The sequence below is a fragment of the Hesperophylax consimilis genome, chromosome 25, assembly GCF_061612785.1.
Source record: "Hesperophylax consimilis isolate HC1 chromosome 25, BYU_Hcon_1.0, whole genome shotgun sequence".
NCBI classification, from domain to species: domain Eukaryota; kingdom Metazoa; phylum Arthropoda; class Insecta; order Trichoptera; family Limnephilidae; genus Hesperophylax; species Hesperophylax consimilis.
In genome coordinates this window covers 17,923,161-17,940,187 of record NC_142860.1, presented here as the reverse complement: position 1 = coordinate 17,940,187, position 17,027 = coordinate 17,923,161, and the positions used below count along the sequence as shown (strand labels likewise).

At 35.6% G+C, this 17,027-nt stretch overlaps 2 protein-coding genes across 2 annotated transcripts; one reads left to right on the top strand and one right to left on the bottom strand.

Annotated features, from left to right (window-relative positions):
- Positions 1–1,031: 1,031 nt before the first annotated feature.
- LOC149411607 (bifunctional serine/threonine-protein kinase/NEDD4-like E3 ubiquitin-protein ligase) lies at positions 1,032–4,202 on the bottom strand. The gene is made up of 2 exons (XM_089646804.1): positions 3,184–4,202; positions 1,032–1,745 (listed from the first exon to the last, which is right to left on the bottom strand). Exons 1-2 carry the CDS (start codon positions 3,798–3,800, stop codon positions 1,043–1,045), a joined length of 1,320 nt encoding a protein of 439 aa, XP_089502930.1. The 5' UTR covers positions 3,801–4,202; the 3' UTR covers positions 1,032–1,042.
- Positions 4,203–4,249: 47 nt separating this feature from the next.
- LOC149411606 (ADP-ribosylation factor-like protein 3) lies at positions 4,250–15,428 on the top strand. Its single transcript, XM_089646794.1, has 5 exons — positions 4,250–4,348; positions 4,933–5,193; positions 5,788–5,920; positions 11,073–11,176; positions 15,315–15,428. The coding sequence occupies exons 1-5, from the start codon at positions 4,343–4,345 to the stop codon at positions 15,354–15,356; spliced, it is 546 nt and encodes a 181-aa protein (XP_089502920.1). The 5' UTR covers positions 4,250–4,342; the 3' UTR covers positions 15,357–15,428.
- The last annotated feature ends 1,599 nt before the right edge of the window (positions 15,429–17,027 follow it).

Sequence of the window (17,027 nt, the reverse complement as noted above, 5' to 3'; positions counted from 1 at the left end):
TTAAACTTTTTTGGATAGTTTAACCCCGCAAACTAATAGTAGTAACAATTTAAAATTTGTTGAAAGGTTTGATTGAGAATTTATTTGAAATGTTCAAAAAAAACTAAATATATCATGAATTTTAACACACGATTTTTAACAACATTTTAAACGAAGTGTCAATCTAACTTTTCACCAAATTTGAATTAGTTACTGCTCTTAGTTTACAAGGAAATTGTAATTTTTCTCAAAAGTAGCACTTTGAAATGCAGCATATTGCCGTTTTCAAGCTAGTTTTTCATATCATTGATACGCATATGTCGATTGTTTGTTTCACCATGCTGTGCGATGGTAAGTATGAATTTTTTAAATCGCCAGTACTTGTTAGTACAGGAGCACGAAAGCAGTTCCATTGAGTTGTTCCATGCAGTGAAAATACAATAACCTCGGTTCTCTGAAAAAAGATGTATGGACTAGAAAAAGAAATACTTAATTTCATTTTGGATATAAAACAAGACATTAAAAAGGGAAAAATTTTGGTTAAGTTCATTAAAGCTTTATTAGTTTTGGAATTCATAGATTATTTTTCAACTCCTTTCATATTGCGTGAGAAATATGATCTAGTTGGAAAGAGAAAACACCACACTTTATATTCAAATCTGGAAGTTAACCACAGAAGAATTAAAATGTGTTATTTACGAAACCAAAGGTTCAGAACGCAATTCGAAAAACGAGATTGAATTTTTATTAATTATGTGAAATGACAAAACGAAAATTTTTTAAATAAAACAACAAAAAATTAAGATGATATTAACGTTTGTTGTACATTTGTCTAATAAAATAAGTTTTTTTTTTCTTCTTTTTTATTTCGTAAGGTGAGCCTTTACAGAATTTATTGCAAAGCGCAAATACTCCGACCTTCTAACAGAATATGCCAGAAACCAGAGGAGTTTGTAAGAAACAAGAGTATTGAAACTCAAGGCAAGCCGGGTAGAAGGACAAATAATGTAATGAGGATTAATAAATACAAATAAAACACGATGAATGCTATGAAGACATTTATTTAATCCAAAGTCAGTAATACCGTGGCCCAGATTCCACACTTCAAAATGGCATTCTTAGCCTTCACATTCAACATGGTGAAATGGTTAACATTTTCAATCGTTTCCACGTCGAAGCCCAGCTGTCCGTACTTATTGCAACCGGTTCCCCAAATGGAACCATCGTCCAACTTGATGACCGTGTGCTTGGAACCGCACGAAACATCAACGATATTCAACTCCATGATCTTCCCGTCATTTGAATCGTAGATGTCGATGAGATTCGGGATCGCATGAGAGTTGAAATCTTTCTCGTTACTTTCAGAGCTTTTAACTTTCTTGTTAACTTTGTCTTTGGAGTCTTCGTTGAAGACGTACGATTGAGATCGTTTTCCGATCTCGAAATTGCCGAGACTTACGTCGTTAGGTGTTGGGAGATCGTCTTTGGTATTGTTCTTTTTGGTGTCGAAGCATTCATCGAAACAATTGTCTTCGAGGGTGACGGTTGCGTCTTTTACTGCGTCCTCGAGTTCCTTGTCGGGTTCCTGGCGTATCCCAAGCTGACCGCGATCATTCCAGCCCCAGGTGTACAGGTCTCCGATGCTGCTGATGGCGCAGGAGTGCCAGCCTCCGGCAGCTATCTTGACTATTTCCACTCCGGCGAGAGCTTCTACGAGGTGGGGGGCAGCGGAGCTGTCGATTGATCCTTGACCCAGTTGGCAACGACTGAAATATAATGAAAATTTAATACGATACCGCAAGAGTCCCAATGGTCAAAATTTTTGCGAGGCTGATGGATCAATGGTGAGGATGAGAAAGTAAGAAAATGGAAAAATCAAGTTGAAGAGAAAGCGCAATGCGGAAGAAAATGAAAAGGGAGTATTAAAAAAAAGTAGGTTTGGAGAAAGTGTCTGCTCAGATCTGGTTGCTGAATTCAACTACAGAAATTTTAAGTAATGTTTTGATCCTGAATAGTGCCTCGCCAGATTTTACACACCTGATTCAACAAAATTGGTGGTCCCAGAGAGAGGTCATAAGTGAAGTCATTGTTCTAGTATAATCTGTCTTTTTCGTTTTCATACATCACGTGAGAGAGGAAGAGAATGATTGTTAATGACGTACGTTCAACCTCTCTATGGGACTGCTATAAAGTTAGTTTCAAAGATGAGGAGTGACTTTAAAATAATAAAATCGATCTCTTCCAATCCCTGGCCGTCAACCCCAATGAGAGAGCACCATTCAGCTTTGCTGCTCTTATTTACAGTCATAATGTTTACCATACCAGTTTTTTTCATTCCTTTCGAACATAAAACAATTAAAAGAAAAATTAAATTAGCACCCCATCGAAGAATTTATCTGAAATAGATAACATGAGAATACAAATAAATAAATTTTATTTTATTTGATTTACGCCCAGATGGGGTTTTACATGGATCATAAGAACAGAAAGTGAGCTATCGATAAACGAAAAACGTTTCCGCATTGTATTGTGCCTTTTGCTCCTTGAAAACTTCTGGACGTAGGTTTCCAAGAGATGAACGGATAAGAAAAAAGTGGATTGTGCCTTAAAAATACAAATATAAACCGATAAAAAATTATCACATTTGCAATAAACATTCTGTTCCATTAGACTATGTGATGCTTCTGGATTCTGTTATAATCGTAAGTTTGTAAGTATAGTATAATTTGAGCAAAACACTATTTAATGGCAATATAAACAAGCACTATTTCTAAACTTGAGTTAACCTCGCTTCAGGTTGTGTGAAACTTATTTGTGTCGTAAGCCGCCAATCTGAAGAAAACGGCAAAAGTGTGAAGAATAGGTTGCGGTTTCAAACAAACCGAGTCTTCACACTCCAACCACCAAATTTATCACATAGCTGTCGTATCATGCAAATGATATTCAACCACACCAGAACCATCTGCTTACACCTACAGAAATATATATTAAAGTTAAAAAGATATCTAAAATCGGGGAAATAATAATTAATAAAAATGCTTAGCAGAGAAATTATTACTTCAGCTAACACCCTTACCCCCCTGGTTTTGTTCTCAATGTATAGAACATTCTAGAAAAAAACAAGGCATTGCCAAAAGTTGGCACTAGTCCATAAAGTTGAATGTAGGAATTATTATTATTGTGCAAAAATCAATAATTGGTTACCTTCCTCCTCCCAAAGTGTAAACACTTCCTTGGTCAGTGAGCAAAACAGCATGTTCATAGCCACAGCATACATCAATCACTTTCCCAATGATATTTTCAGTTGAAATCTCTGATGGAATATTGAAAACCCTTCCTTTAGACGTGAGGCAGATGATAATCATCACCCCGCAGACGATTTTCAAGATGGTTTCATCATTCAGATCAGTATTATCTCCATTACCTCCTTGCCCTAGTTCTCGCTCAGAATTCAAGAAGTTCGGTAACTGTTTCCACTTTTGATCCACTTCTGGATCCAAGAAGTATTTCCAGACATTTTTATCTTGATTATTGAACAAAAGCAGAAACTTATCATTGCACGAGACGTTGGTAAAGACCCCTCCATTCGGGTGAGACAAAATCTCAGACTTTCCCTCCAAATTTTCGCTGAATCCCTTGATGATGATTTTAGAATTCAAAATGAAGACATTGTAAGCCCATTCAATGGACCAGTCGAATTTTTCTATTTCGTCTTGACTCTCGAAATATTTTTTCACATTTACGGATGTGAAATCTTTTATCATGTCTTGCTCTACCGGCCACTGCCCGAAACCGTTAAATCCCGAAAATAACAGACTCATTTTTAATTGGGTGATCAATAAATTATTATGCTGACATTCCACGCGAAATAAATATTAAATTAGCAATCTGGCACTATTATTGATTTGTAACTGTTATCACGGATACATGGAAAGCAAGAAATACCGAGTCGTGTTCAAAATTGCGGCAACAGACAGTAGTTGTTTGGTCAATAAAAGAAATTGATGTTTTTATCGATCCAAATTTGATGCGGAAACATCGTTAGGTTATGCTATTATAAATGGAAGGTTCGTTTTACACACGAGCCATTACTTCACCACCATTATAAGCGACCGTTTTTCTTACGGTTTGCAACGAAAGACGTCGAATAAAATATAATAAATTCAAGTTTCACGCTGCGGATTCCGACCGAGACATTATTTAGGTTTTGACATTTTCAAACTTCAAACGTCAAATTGATTTGTGTTTTAATGTTGGCAGTTCCGTTTCAACGCTATCCGCAGAGAGAAGTGTCAACGTTATTTTGTGCTTCAAATTCTGAAATCTCTCCCTCATCAGCATTTAATTTACTGGAAGACATCCAATGATGGTAAGCGTGCAAAAATTTATTCGCATGTAACTTTTATCCTTATTTCTTAGCCAAAACAACTTAATCTAACGAAACATTTTTCTATTAATTGGATTAGGATATTAAAAGTTTATAACGTGTTGCTATAGTTACGCGCCATATACAAAACAAGAGTTGAGGGTACCAACATTTCAGATTTAAATATTTTGTAGCCATAAAATGTTCAAGAGGGTACTTTTTTAGCTTTTTATTGATTCTAACGATAAAATGTAAAGGGGCACTGTTCCCTTATATGCCATCTATCCTATATTTACGCACAATATTACAAATTTAAACAATATAATAATTTGAAGCAATTATTGAATGATTTTATTGCTATTATTTTTACTTCTGTGTATAAAAGAACTGAGTTTTGTAGTTTGATAATATTATAATTAGTACATTAGTACCTACTACCTTTTTGGTACCTTTTGTAAAAATTTTTTAAAAGCTGACATTTTAGATTTGAGATTAAAATAACCACCTGTTTTTCAAAACAGGAAAATATAGGAGAGGGAGTATTGGAAATAATCAATCTCTTTTTTTATTGTAATTTATTTTTTCAGGGCCTTCTTGCGTTACTCAGGAAGCTTCGTTCTTCGCCAGAAAAAGAGCTAAGACTTCTTCTGCTGGGTTTAGATAATGCAGGCAAAACTACACTTTTGAAAAAGCTGGCATCGGAAGACATTACGCACATAACACCAACTGCAGGATTTAATATAAAATCTGTACTCTCTGATGGATTTAAACTCAACGTTTGGGATATTGGGGGACAAAGAAAAATTCGCCCCTATTGGAGAAATTACTTTGAAAACACTGATGTATTAGTAAGAAAATTTGTATATACATATTTATAAAACAATTTGGAAGACGGGTGTGGCTACCACCACCTCACAAACAATTTGTTGAATAACCAACATCTATGCCATGTGCTTCGCCACTTTTTCTGACTTTTCAGGAGTGCCTAGGTCCATGGGGTGAGGTTTATCCAGGTTTTGGCGGTAGATGTGTCTACCCACCAACTGTGCGACGGGCCAGATTGGGAGAGGCCAGTTAAGGAAGACCCTTTCACCTCTCCAAAAAGACTCTCTCAACACAACGCCTTGCACCACAGTGGGAGGAATGGAATCATACATCTCTCACTCCTGGATACACTGACCCCAGATTCCTACCCACCCCTCATACTTTTTTCCTTCCCAGAAACTCTTCTCCTTCATTTCCTTAAAATACAGCACACACATCATCCCCAAGATAACATAGGCTATTATTTTCCTCTGGGTCTCCTAATGTAAAAAAAATATTGTATCAACACTCTTTTTCTGAGGTCTTATTAAATTTCTCATTGAACAATAATTGTTGAATATCAATATTATGGTGTTTTATATTATTTTTGGTCATTGAAATTGTTTTTCTTTACACAGATTTATGTTGTGGATTGTTCTGACAAAAAACGCTTAGAAGAAACTAATGCAGAGCTAGCGGAACTCCTTGGAGATGAGAAATTAAAAGGTGTACCACTTCTAGTGTACGCCAACAAACAGGATGTCCCTTCAGGTACAAAATATCTATTTTTAATGAAGAAATTTATTTTAGTAGTTGTCACGGGAAAACTTTTGAATTTTCATGATGTTCAAGGATTCTGTACAAGAGTGCCAATCTTGAGGTAACAATATTATGTACACATATTTTTATTATTATATTGTTACTCCAAGGTCCAAACTGCCTGGAGTCATTGGAACTATGGCATCACCATTTTGTGGGAAATGTTTTAAGGTGGAAAGAAGGGAATTAGAAGTGAAGGTGAAGGTTGGCAATACCTGAATCTTCAGAAATCTTTCCTAAACATAGCTAAAGCCACTACAAGTACCTAATGTTTCGATTCTGAATGGTGGTCTCTTAGCAGGGTGATAATGCTTGTCTCCATTCCCGTTGAAATCAAAACATTGTTGTTATAAGACATATCGTCGACGATAATCCATCACCGCGTAAATCATATTTTGCACGGTTTTAGGAGAGACCAAATACTGGCGATGATTTTACCCATACGAAAGACAATTGAGGTGTGCGATGATTCTGTTTTCATTTCAAGACTATTCTCAAAAAATAAATTCTATATTAATCCAGCCGAAGTAGGTTTATTACCGCCATCAAATGGCATCGCAGGATGACTTACGTGGTAATGTTGCATATACAGAGATGGATTGCCGTCGACGATATACTTATTTAGTGAGGCAGAAATGCTCTGTTTGGTTCAAAACGAAATTGGCACAAGGATAAACACAACATACTTTATAATCTACGCATTCATAGGCTTCTTTAGTTTAATTATTTTATGAAATAAAAATACAATATTGTATCGGTGATTCAATCCAATATTGTGTTTGTACACCTTTCTTGCAATAATTGTGTTTTTATGCAGACAATACTATTATATATATATTTTTGAAAATAACATTAATAATAATAAACATGACTTGTGTCTAGGATGAACGAAGTATAATGATTGCATGAAGAATGAGTTAATGATGAATGTAAGTAAGTCTAAAATAATGGTGTTTGAAAGAGAGAGTACGAAAAAAGTGTGCAATATAGCTGTGAATGAGAAATACTTGGAGCAGGTGGATGAGTTTGTGTATTTAGGAAGCATGTTTACGAGAGATGGTAAGGATGATAGAAATATTGAAAGAAGAGTAAATGAAGGTAACTCCATTTGGAGGAATGAACGCAGTTGGCGCTAACAAAAAAATGTCCAAAGAAGGGAAGTTAGCAGTCCACAATGGAGTGGTGGTACCTACCTTGATGTATGGAAGTGAGTCATGGAACTGGAAAAGAAAGGATGAAAGTAGATTGAATGCTGTTGAAATGAGATCCCTGAGGCGTATGTGTGGTAAAACCATGTATGATCGTGTGAGGAATGTGGAGACCCGCAAAGAGTGCAAGGCTGATGTAAGCGTAATGAGTAAGATCAAGAAAGGGACGCTTAGATGGTTTGGGCATATAGAGCGAATGAGCGAAGAAAGGAGTGTAAGGAGAATATACGATGCAAATTTTAGACCGGTCGGTGGCCGAGTTGACATCGCACTTGGGTCCCACTCAGGCGTAGTGTGTTCAATTCCTCGGCCAGCTAAGTCCTCCATCACAACACAAGCAACATTTTCAGCTTTCTGTGGTGGTAGTAGGAGATTTTCAAATATTGTCAGGTTATTCGTAACCCGGGAATGTTTGTCTTTCTTTTAAAAAAAAAAATAAAAATGTGAATGGTAGCAGAAGTCGGGGACGCCCGAGGAAGACATGGCACGACCAAGTGAATAAGATACTTGAGTCGGGCCATGTCAAGAGTCAGAACAATAGAAGAGTATGTATGAGACGATGTATGAATGTGAATGAGGCAAGGAGTGTGTGCCAAGACCGAGTTGTTTGGCGGTCCGTTCTCTCTGCCTACCCCTGCGGAGAAACGGCGTGATGGTTAGTTAGTTAGTTAGTTTATGATTAAAAAAACTAAAAAACTCTGGATATCCTTAGAAAACTGCCTTCATATCAAAGATAAAGGCGGAGATATACAAATGGAGTTGAATAATCCAAATGCAATAAATAATCATTTTATAAACCACAGTCAAAATCTAGAACACAGTCCAATTTTATTCAATCATTATAATTCACAAAATCACTCTGTGTCTAACTCATTCTCACTCACAAACGGTTGACGAAACTACAATAACAAAACACATTCATAATATTAAATCAAACGCCATCGGTTGCGATTACATAAGTATCACAATGATTAAACTAATCATTCCTTTTGCACTCAGCACCACAAAAAGCAATTATTAAACAATCATTACGGACAGGTACAGTCCCAGCAGTGTGGAAAAGTAGTTTAGTAACACCAATTTCTAAAAAGAAACCAATTTCTAGTCTTAGCGATCTCAGACCGATCAGTATATTACCGGCATTATCCAAGGTACTCGAAAAAGTTGTGTTTGACCAAACAGTAGTCTACACTGAAACATGCGGGATTATACCACGTCATCAATCGGGGTTTCTTAAAGGCCACAGCACTACGACAGCTCTGCAATGCATTTCAGACGATATTCTTGCCTCCACTGATGCAGGCAAAGCCACAATATTAGTTCTTCTGGATTTCTCTAAAGTATTTGACTTACTGATCATTCCATTGCTTGTTTCAAAGTTATGATACTTCGGTTTCAATGGAAGCAATAAAATGGTTTTAGAGTTATTTCAAAGATAGAACTCAGGGTACAGTCTGCAGAGATATCAATGGGGCTCTAAAATATTAATCTGATGTTAAAATAACTCGAGGGGTACCACAGGGATCGATACTAGGGCCATTCCTTTTTGCTATATATACCGCTGACATGATGCAATCTATTAGACACTGTATGTCGCACATGTATGCAGATGATACACAACTATATTTATCGTTTGAAGTATGTAACGCTCATCTAGCGGTGGAAATGATAAATAGTGATCAACGTAGAGTTTGCGCTTGGGCACAAGAGCATGCACTACTTCTCAATCCCCAAAAAACTGTTGCTTTGTTAATGGGAACTAAACAAAAAATATCATGTGTAAGGAATAGAGGACATGATGTAAAAATAGGTGAAACCACTATTCCCTTTGTTGAATCTGCGCGCAACCTTGGAATAGTGGTGGACGTTAAATTGAGGTATGAGGAACATATTAAAAACAAGTCACAGTGGTGCTATTCGAAACTTCGTCTGCTGTATAATATAAGAGATCATACCTATATCAATAAATTACGAAAGATTATTACTGACAGTCTTGTTCTCTCAATATTGGACTATGGAGATATATGGTCCCTCTTTACTGAAAAAAACTCAAAAACAAGTACAAGGAGTCCAAAATGCATGAGTCTGATATTGTTATAATGTCTTACCTCTATCGGAATCAGATTCTAAATATGTCGAACAGAAGGAAATTACACCAATTGTATCAAATGTTCAATTTGATGAATTCAAAGGTTCCTGCCTTGACTCCATCTGTTTGACAGATTGCAGTGGTCCCGTGACTCTCATACACATAGTATGATACCACTATAAATCACTAACTCGTTCTCCCCAAATATAAAACTATTGTGTTTGAGGGTAGTTTTAGCTATTCTTCGTCAAAGCTTTGGAACGAAGTACCACTGTCAATTCGAATATCGACATCGTTGCATTGCTTCAAAAAGCTTTGTTGCGAATGGTTGCTATCGTTACAATGAAGGGGATACTTAAGTACATGTGGTTGCAATTATTGTTTATTTTGAATTTTCGTTGACTATATTATTAATTTGCACTGATTTGTATACCTACTATTTTTATTTTTATTTGTTTGTGTTTATTTGATTTTTTATTGTGAATATTATTTCATTGTTCATTATTATACCTAAATATGTATATATTATTATTATTATATTGGAGGCACTGCTGAAAACCAGTTGCATTCCCGGAGAGATCCGGAATGCATAGCTGAGCAGTGACCTTTTTGTCAATAGAATTTATGTTAAAAAATATGTAAAATTTATCTATTGGCAAATAAATGTTTATTATTATTATATTGCATATGTACAGGGCTAACAAATAATTTGTCTTATTTTGAAGCATATCTTGCAAAAAGTGAATTTTATTAAGACAATTAAATTAACACCATCTATGAACGCGTAGATGATAATTTATGTTCGCTTACCCTTGGTTAAACGCAACGCTCGTTGTATTCTACGTGTTCACAGATGGCGTTAATTAATTAATTTTGTTTAAATACGCTTTTGCAAGGTATTGCTTTACAGTATTAAGACAAATTATTTGTTTGCGCGCTCATATACGCAATATGAATATGAATAAATAGTTTTGTCCATATAAAAACTCAATTCTATCGAGAAAGGCATACAAATACAATATTGGATTGAATCATCGGTAAAATATTGTATTTGTGTGCCTTTCTCGAAAGAATTAAGTCTTTAAACGAACAAAACTATTGATTCATATTTAATTCATATTTATTGATTGACCTTAAAGACTCAAATTTTTCCTATAGAAGTCTGTACTCAACGGGTTTAAGATTAACATACACGCATGCTTACTCATTTCAGTATGAATTATGTGAAACCCCTCAATGATAGATAGTAAGCATTCGAATGAGGATTATTGACGGCCTTCGTGGTTGAGGCGTAAGGCTCTCGACTATCAATTCCCAGGTCATGGATTAAAATCCTGGCATGTGAAGAAAATTTAATTTGATTAATTTGTGTTATTTCACAATTATTCATTAATTAAAAATATTCGGCAGTATATTTGCGGCAAGTTCTAGAGTGGAAGATACTCTCAGTATGGTGTAAGACAATCATTCAAAATTTAAAAGTTAGTAACCAGATCTGAATAGCCAGTTACTCCCCCAACTTCCTTCTCCACATATTTTCCCCCTCCCCACTATCTTCAGCCTCATAACATACCCCAATTGAGGACATAGTCTCACTGGCTCTGAACGGTTTGGAGCCGTTGGGACTATTGTGCGGTATTCACATAAAAACAAATATAGTTTAATAATGTATGAGAGCACAGTGGGCAGATCACTCAGCTATCATTGAATGGTTCGTGTTCCCACTAACTTAGTTACTTTTCAGGACAATTTATGCTTGAAAATCCATACTACATGTTAATTTGTGGGTTAATTTTCAATGTTTCAGCATTACCAGCCAGCGATGTTGCGCAGGCGTTGGGTCTTCACCTCCTGAGGGACAGGACTTGGCAGATACAGGCCTGCGTCGCAATAGAAGGCACTGGAGTTAAGGTGAACATACTAACATAACCAAGTTCTTTTTTTATTTTATTTAAGTACATAAAACAGGCATGAAGCCCAAAAATTTACATATATGGATGTTTAAATACATAGTTATAGCTAAAATGATAATAATAATAAAAATGATTAGCTAAATATGTTAACGTTAATGACAAATAGGAATGGTTTAAAGGTAGAATACAAATATTTATTTATTTATTTATTTTTTCATGTTCTCTATAAAACGGTTATACACCAATATATCATGGAGAAGATTACGAATTAAAAAGTTTACAGAGGCAGTTTTACTATTTTGTGACATGTGTTAAAAGATAGTTACTGAATTGTCTGTAGGTGACATTGAAAATGTCGATGTCTAATGCAGAATCGTTAAGCAGTTGAGTCGCTCTGTTTATTGGCGCGTTCTGATAGGCAGAAGTCCTTGCTTTCGGAGCATATAAGAGTGCATGGGATCTCCCTCGAGTATAATTGTTAGGGACATAAAAGTTAACCTCTTTCAACATAGGCGGATTGTGTATTGTACCAGAGATTAACTTAAAAAATTGTTTGCCTAAAAATTACATGAACAATTTATTATTCACTTGTACTGATGAGGCACTGATTTGTATTGGCAGGTACAATATTGCCTGCTCATATAGACATTTAATTGGTCAAAAACATTGATATTATGTAATATTTACTTTATTTATGATTTGGCATTGTTTTAGAAAACATTTCGGTAATTCAATTCAATTCAATCATTTTGAAACATTTCAAAATTCAATTCTCATTCATTTTTAAAGTTAATATTGTTAAGTGTAAGTAAGGAAAAAAAATAATCATACAAAACCAGGTATTATACAAGCAGCACCGAAGCTTGCCGTTTAAAACCTGTTTCATTGATGTCAAATATGTCAATATCTGAAATGCTCCTATTTAACAACAAGATAACTCTTCCCATCAGCATGACCATTGGCAAGTTAGTTCTGCAAACTGGGAGATAAAACAGTGTGTGCCGTCGGTGATGAAGATAACCTAAACACCGAACAACACCGATAACACTAAACCCCGAGAAAACTAAATATGTCACATCAAGCATTGACATTACTGGTTAACTTCTTGACGATGCCTCCATTAGAATACACTCATGTTTGAATTCCGATGAATGTTGTCAGTGGCTCAGCCTCACCATTGATCCATATCTCAAATGGAATCTTCATAATATGCATTTTTTAGTTGTATTGTGCAAACTCTCTTAACCTTCCAGCGGGCGCGTTGAGAAATTTCCCTTGAGCGGGCGCTTGTCGTAAATTTTACGTCATCAAGTTTTCTCCATGTAAATGGTGTTTTCTTTATACAAATGTTAGGGAATTTTTTTAAGGATATGAAAAATGATAATAGGCAGTACTTAAAAAAAAAATTTTGACTTTCTTAAAAAAAACGAAGCAACACTCTAAACATTTTAATATTTCAAAACAAAATTTGTTATCGACCTATTTAGTCAGAATCAATATTCCCATCCTTACAATTGTTACAAACCACCTCAACTGAAGAATGGTTCTTGCATGTAAAGGACTGGCAACGGCAATATTTCATTGATGCTGAGGATTTTTTCTTATCCAGTGCACATAACCGACAAACACGGCGTTTTGGAAGCTTATGTTTTCTTCTTTTGTCATCGGTTCAACTGCCCTACCGTAACTCACTTTGAGAAAAACATTTAAATCTTGCGGTAAATGTTTGACATTTGATTTGACTCTAGCATAGCTCGAAGCTCGATGCTTACAACTAAGTGGAAAGAGTGGGGGAAGCGATAAGGCGCGTCTGTCGTAAATTTTACGACAGCGCGCCCGCTGGAAGGTTAAATCAAGATATATATTATTATTATTACTAACCACCAGGAACGTATAAATTAATGCTCTACGTGATGGTTGTGTTTTCAAACCATCCATAAATTAGTATGAAGAAATGTGAAACAATGTGGACATCCTCTCTGACCCTTAGATGGTTCATTCTGAGCATACCTAAGAAAAATCAGTAGGATAGAGCCGTGGGTAGTAGTCATGCTTCCTCTGGTAGGGAAAACGCAAAAATTTCTTCTGAACCTTCTCCAACTTGACCTAATCACCAAACCTCTCTCAAGGTTACTCTATATTATAGTACAAACTTATTATTATAATATCTCTTAAATATGTTTTTTTACCTATTTGAGTTGGTGTTTTGTATAGCATCTTTACGCCAACCAAAGAAATTATCTAATGATGATCCAATGCGTAATTCGGTTGAACAGTTTTCTGTTAGCCATGCCACTTGGCCAGCTTTGTGCCACTTGCGCCAGAATAGAAATTGTGACAGTGATATCGGCCATTTTTTCTTGCTCGTAATCCACTCATTAGTATGTTATTCAATCTCATAATGTTATCATTATTTTGATTGTTGTAGTATGTATTTATTGCACGTGTAGTGTTGGTAACAATCCAATAGAGGATTTGTATATGGGTCTACGGAGACTGCCAAGCAAACCCGAAGGATCGGCGGGTAGTTTACTTAAGCTCAATGGTTCCAACACGATCAGTCGATTTCTAACCTCTGGATAGATCAGTCGTAATGTGGCTTGTAGATATTCACTCTTGTATTGTTAATCAAATAAATAGTATTGTAATTTTAACTATGTGTCTACTTAAGAATATAGACATATATCAACTATTTGTTGACTTCAAACAGGCATATGACAGTATAGATAGGGAGAAAATATATGAAATACTCCTAAATTTTGGTATACCGCCCAAAATAGTCAAGCTTGTAAAAGCAACGATGGTTGGTTCACGATGTCGAGTAAGGATAGGAGGTGAAACAACGGAGGATTTTAACGTCTCCCAGGGGCTGAAACAAGGTGATGGCTTAGCTCCTACTCTTTTCAATATTGTTCTGGAGCACGTCGTGAGGAAGACAATGATTGCTACCGACTCAAACATTTGCTACAAAAGCAACCAAATAGTTGGATATGCAGACGACCTTAACATTGTCGGAAGATTCTTACAGGCTGTAAGAGAGGTGTTTGACCCTTTGGAGACTGCAGCAAGAGAGGTGGGCTTGCAAATCAATGAGAACAAAACTAAAATCATGATGCAAACCAGAACCCCACACCGCAGAATAAAAGATAAAGTGAATTTTAAAAACTCCTATAACTTTGAAGTGGTCGAAGAGTTTGCCTACCTGGGCTCCATCATAACGCAGGACAACGAAGACCCAGTAGAAGTAAGAAAGCGCATCACAGCCGCTAACAACACTTACTTCGCGTTGCTGCCAGTGTTCAAATCCCGAAACGTCCATAGGAAAACCAAAATAACCCTTTATAAAACAATTATTAGAACGGTCTTGGCCTATGGATGTGAGGCGGGAACACTGACAGCAAAGTCTGCGGAACGGCTGGACACCTTCGAAAGAAAGGTACTTCGAAGAATCTTAGGAGCAGTGCGAGAGGGAGAGGCATGGAGAATCCGCCACAATAAGGAGCTATATGACATCTACCAAGCTCCCAGACTCTCTACTCATTTACGGCTCCAAAGACTAAGATGGGCCGGACATGTGCACCGAATGCCAAGCACACGTGTACCAAAGAAGGTTCTAACAGGACACCCGGGAGGCAAACGAAAGGCGGGCAGACCTAGGCTGAGATGGGAGGACGATGTCAGGAAAGATGCCAGAGGACTACTCCATGTTGCAGATTGGAAGACGACGGCCGAGGACAGAGGGCGGTGGAAGCTCATCTTAAAGGAGGCCAAGGCTCGAAATGGGCTGTAGTGCCATTGAAGAAGAAGAAGAAGAAGAAATCTACTTAAGAAATAATCTGATTTACATCTGAAGACAATCCTATACACTTTCAGTAAAAGTACAAACAGTAACAATTATTACTAGTTACTTGTTTGTGAAAATGGAGCTTAGATTGTTAAAGGCAGCCATCTTATTATTCATCTAATAAATTTATCTTTCCTAGATTTAAAACTTTACTGAAGGGTATAATTTTATCAATCATTGTATTAGTGAATATTTTTACTAACTATTGGATGGTGGAAGTAAGCAAAAAGTACTTTTGATAATAATTTTGTGATCATTTTTGCCTATAATGATTCTATGGTTTATTTTGCAGGACGGAATGGAATGGGTGTGCAAGAATATTGGAAAGAAGTAACTGAGTCATCTACGACAAATGGAATTGCAGAATAATCAATGCTTCGTACATTGTTCAACTCTTTCTTTCGGAAAGACACATTGAGCATTCTAACGGCCTTAAATAATAATAAATATTATATTATATTATAATGTATTTTACAACGACACCTACTAAGTTAGTATAACAGAGAATTTAATACTTACATATATACAGGGTGTATCGGCACTAACCCGACAAACTTTAACCAGCTATTCCTTAGCACATTTGGAGTAAAAAATGTTATGGGCACTTTGCTGTCCGGTAGCATTTTTTTTTCAATTAAAAACAAAAAAATTAAAAATTTCCACACTACATCACTGTCATTGGCATTGCTTTTCGTGTTCAACAGCTGTTATAAGCAAGTATGTCGAAAAGCGTCTTCGCTCTTTCGCACACACTAAATAATAATAGTTAAAAATGTGACGAATGGTGCCGTGCCATTTCGTTGTGATTGTAAAAGTGCGCCAATATAGGTACACACGTGCATTATTCAACGGAATTCGAATAAAATATTGCCAGATGGGTTTTCAAACTTTGACTAAGGATAAAACAGTGGTGACATGTGGTGAAAATATGAATACTAATTTTTTTATTAAAAAAAAACGTTACTGTACAGCAAAGTGCACATAAGATTTTTTACTCCATATATGCTAAGAAATAGCTGGTTAAAGTTTGTCGGGTACGTGCCGATACACCCTGTATAATAATAGCAAGTAATATTTATTAACATTATTGAAATTATGCTGTATGAATAAATTCGCTGCATTATAACTGTTTTCACATTATAGAAATATAATGGGCTTACTGTGGACCACAGTCTGCATTATCAAGATTTTTTTCTAGTATGTGGTCAGTATAGTAAATATTGTCTTAAATTGTTTGAATAAAATGCACTCTGAAATTTTTTTTTTAATATTAATTTATTAATTTTGCTGAGTTCAGAAAATACCAATCTTCCGTTTTCTGATACAAAATAATAGCTTTCCATTACTTAATTTGTATTGTAGAAATGGAACCATTTTCAATACTGTCGATTAATGATGAAATAAGTACTACCTACCAATCTTTTAATTCGATAAAACTTATCAACAATATTGAACACAATATGTTTCAGATTGGTTAATTAAAGGGTTTTGTTTGTTAAACTTATGATATTATTTAAAAAGTATTCATAGGAGTGTTTCAGTCAAATATAAAAATAATACACAATTACCATTGAGTGCTAATATTATTATTATTTAATTTTTAAACACAATATTCTCATGGCCGCAAATCTATAACCGTTATTATCACCATTACTTCATCTTCAAATGCCAGTAATTGCAGAGTTTTGTAGTGAATGAGAATGGTCCTAGAATGGTAAGAGAATATCCACAATATTTAATGCCCTATGAATGTATAAAATCACTATCAATCTGGTTGTATTTTATTCACTAAACATACATATTATGTACTACCTGCATTGTTGAAATATATAAGTAGGTACTTACTCAAACTATCTATTTCAATAAGATGACAGGAATATTTGGATTAAATATAAAGCCTTGTACTCATCTGTGACCTATAAACGTAACCGTTAAGTTACCAAAAACCATAGTGGGTACTTGGCTTGCGAGCTTGTCGGTTTTTTTCGCAAATAAAAGGGCGCTC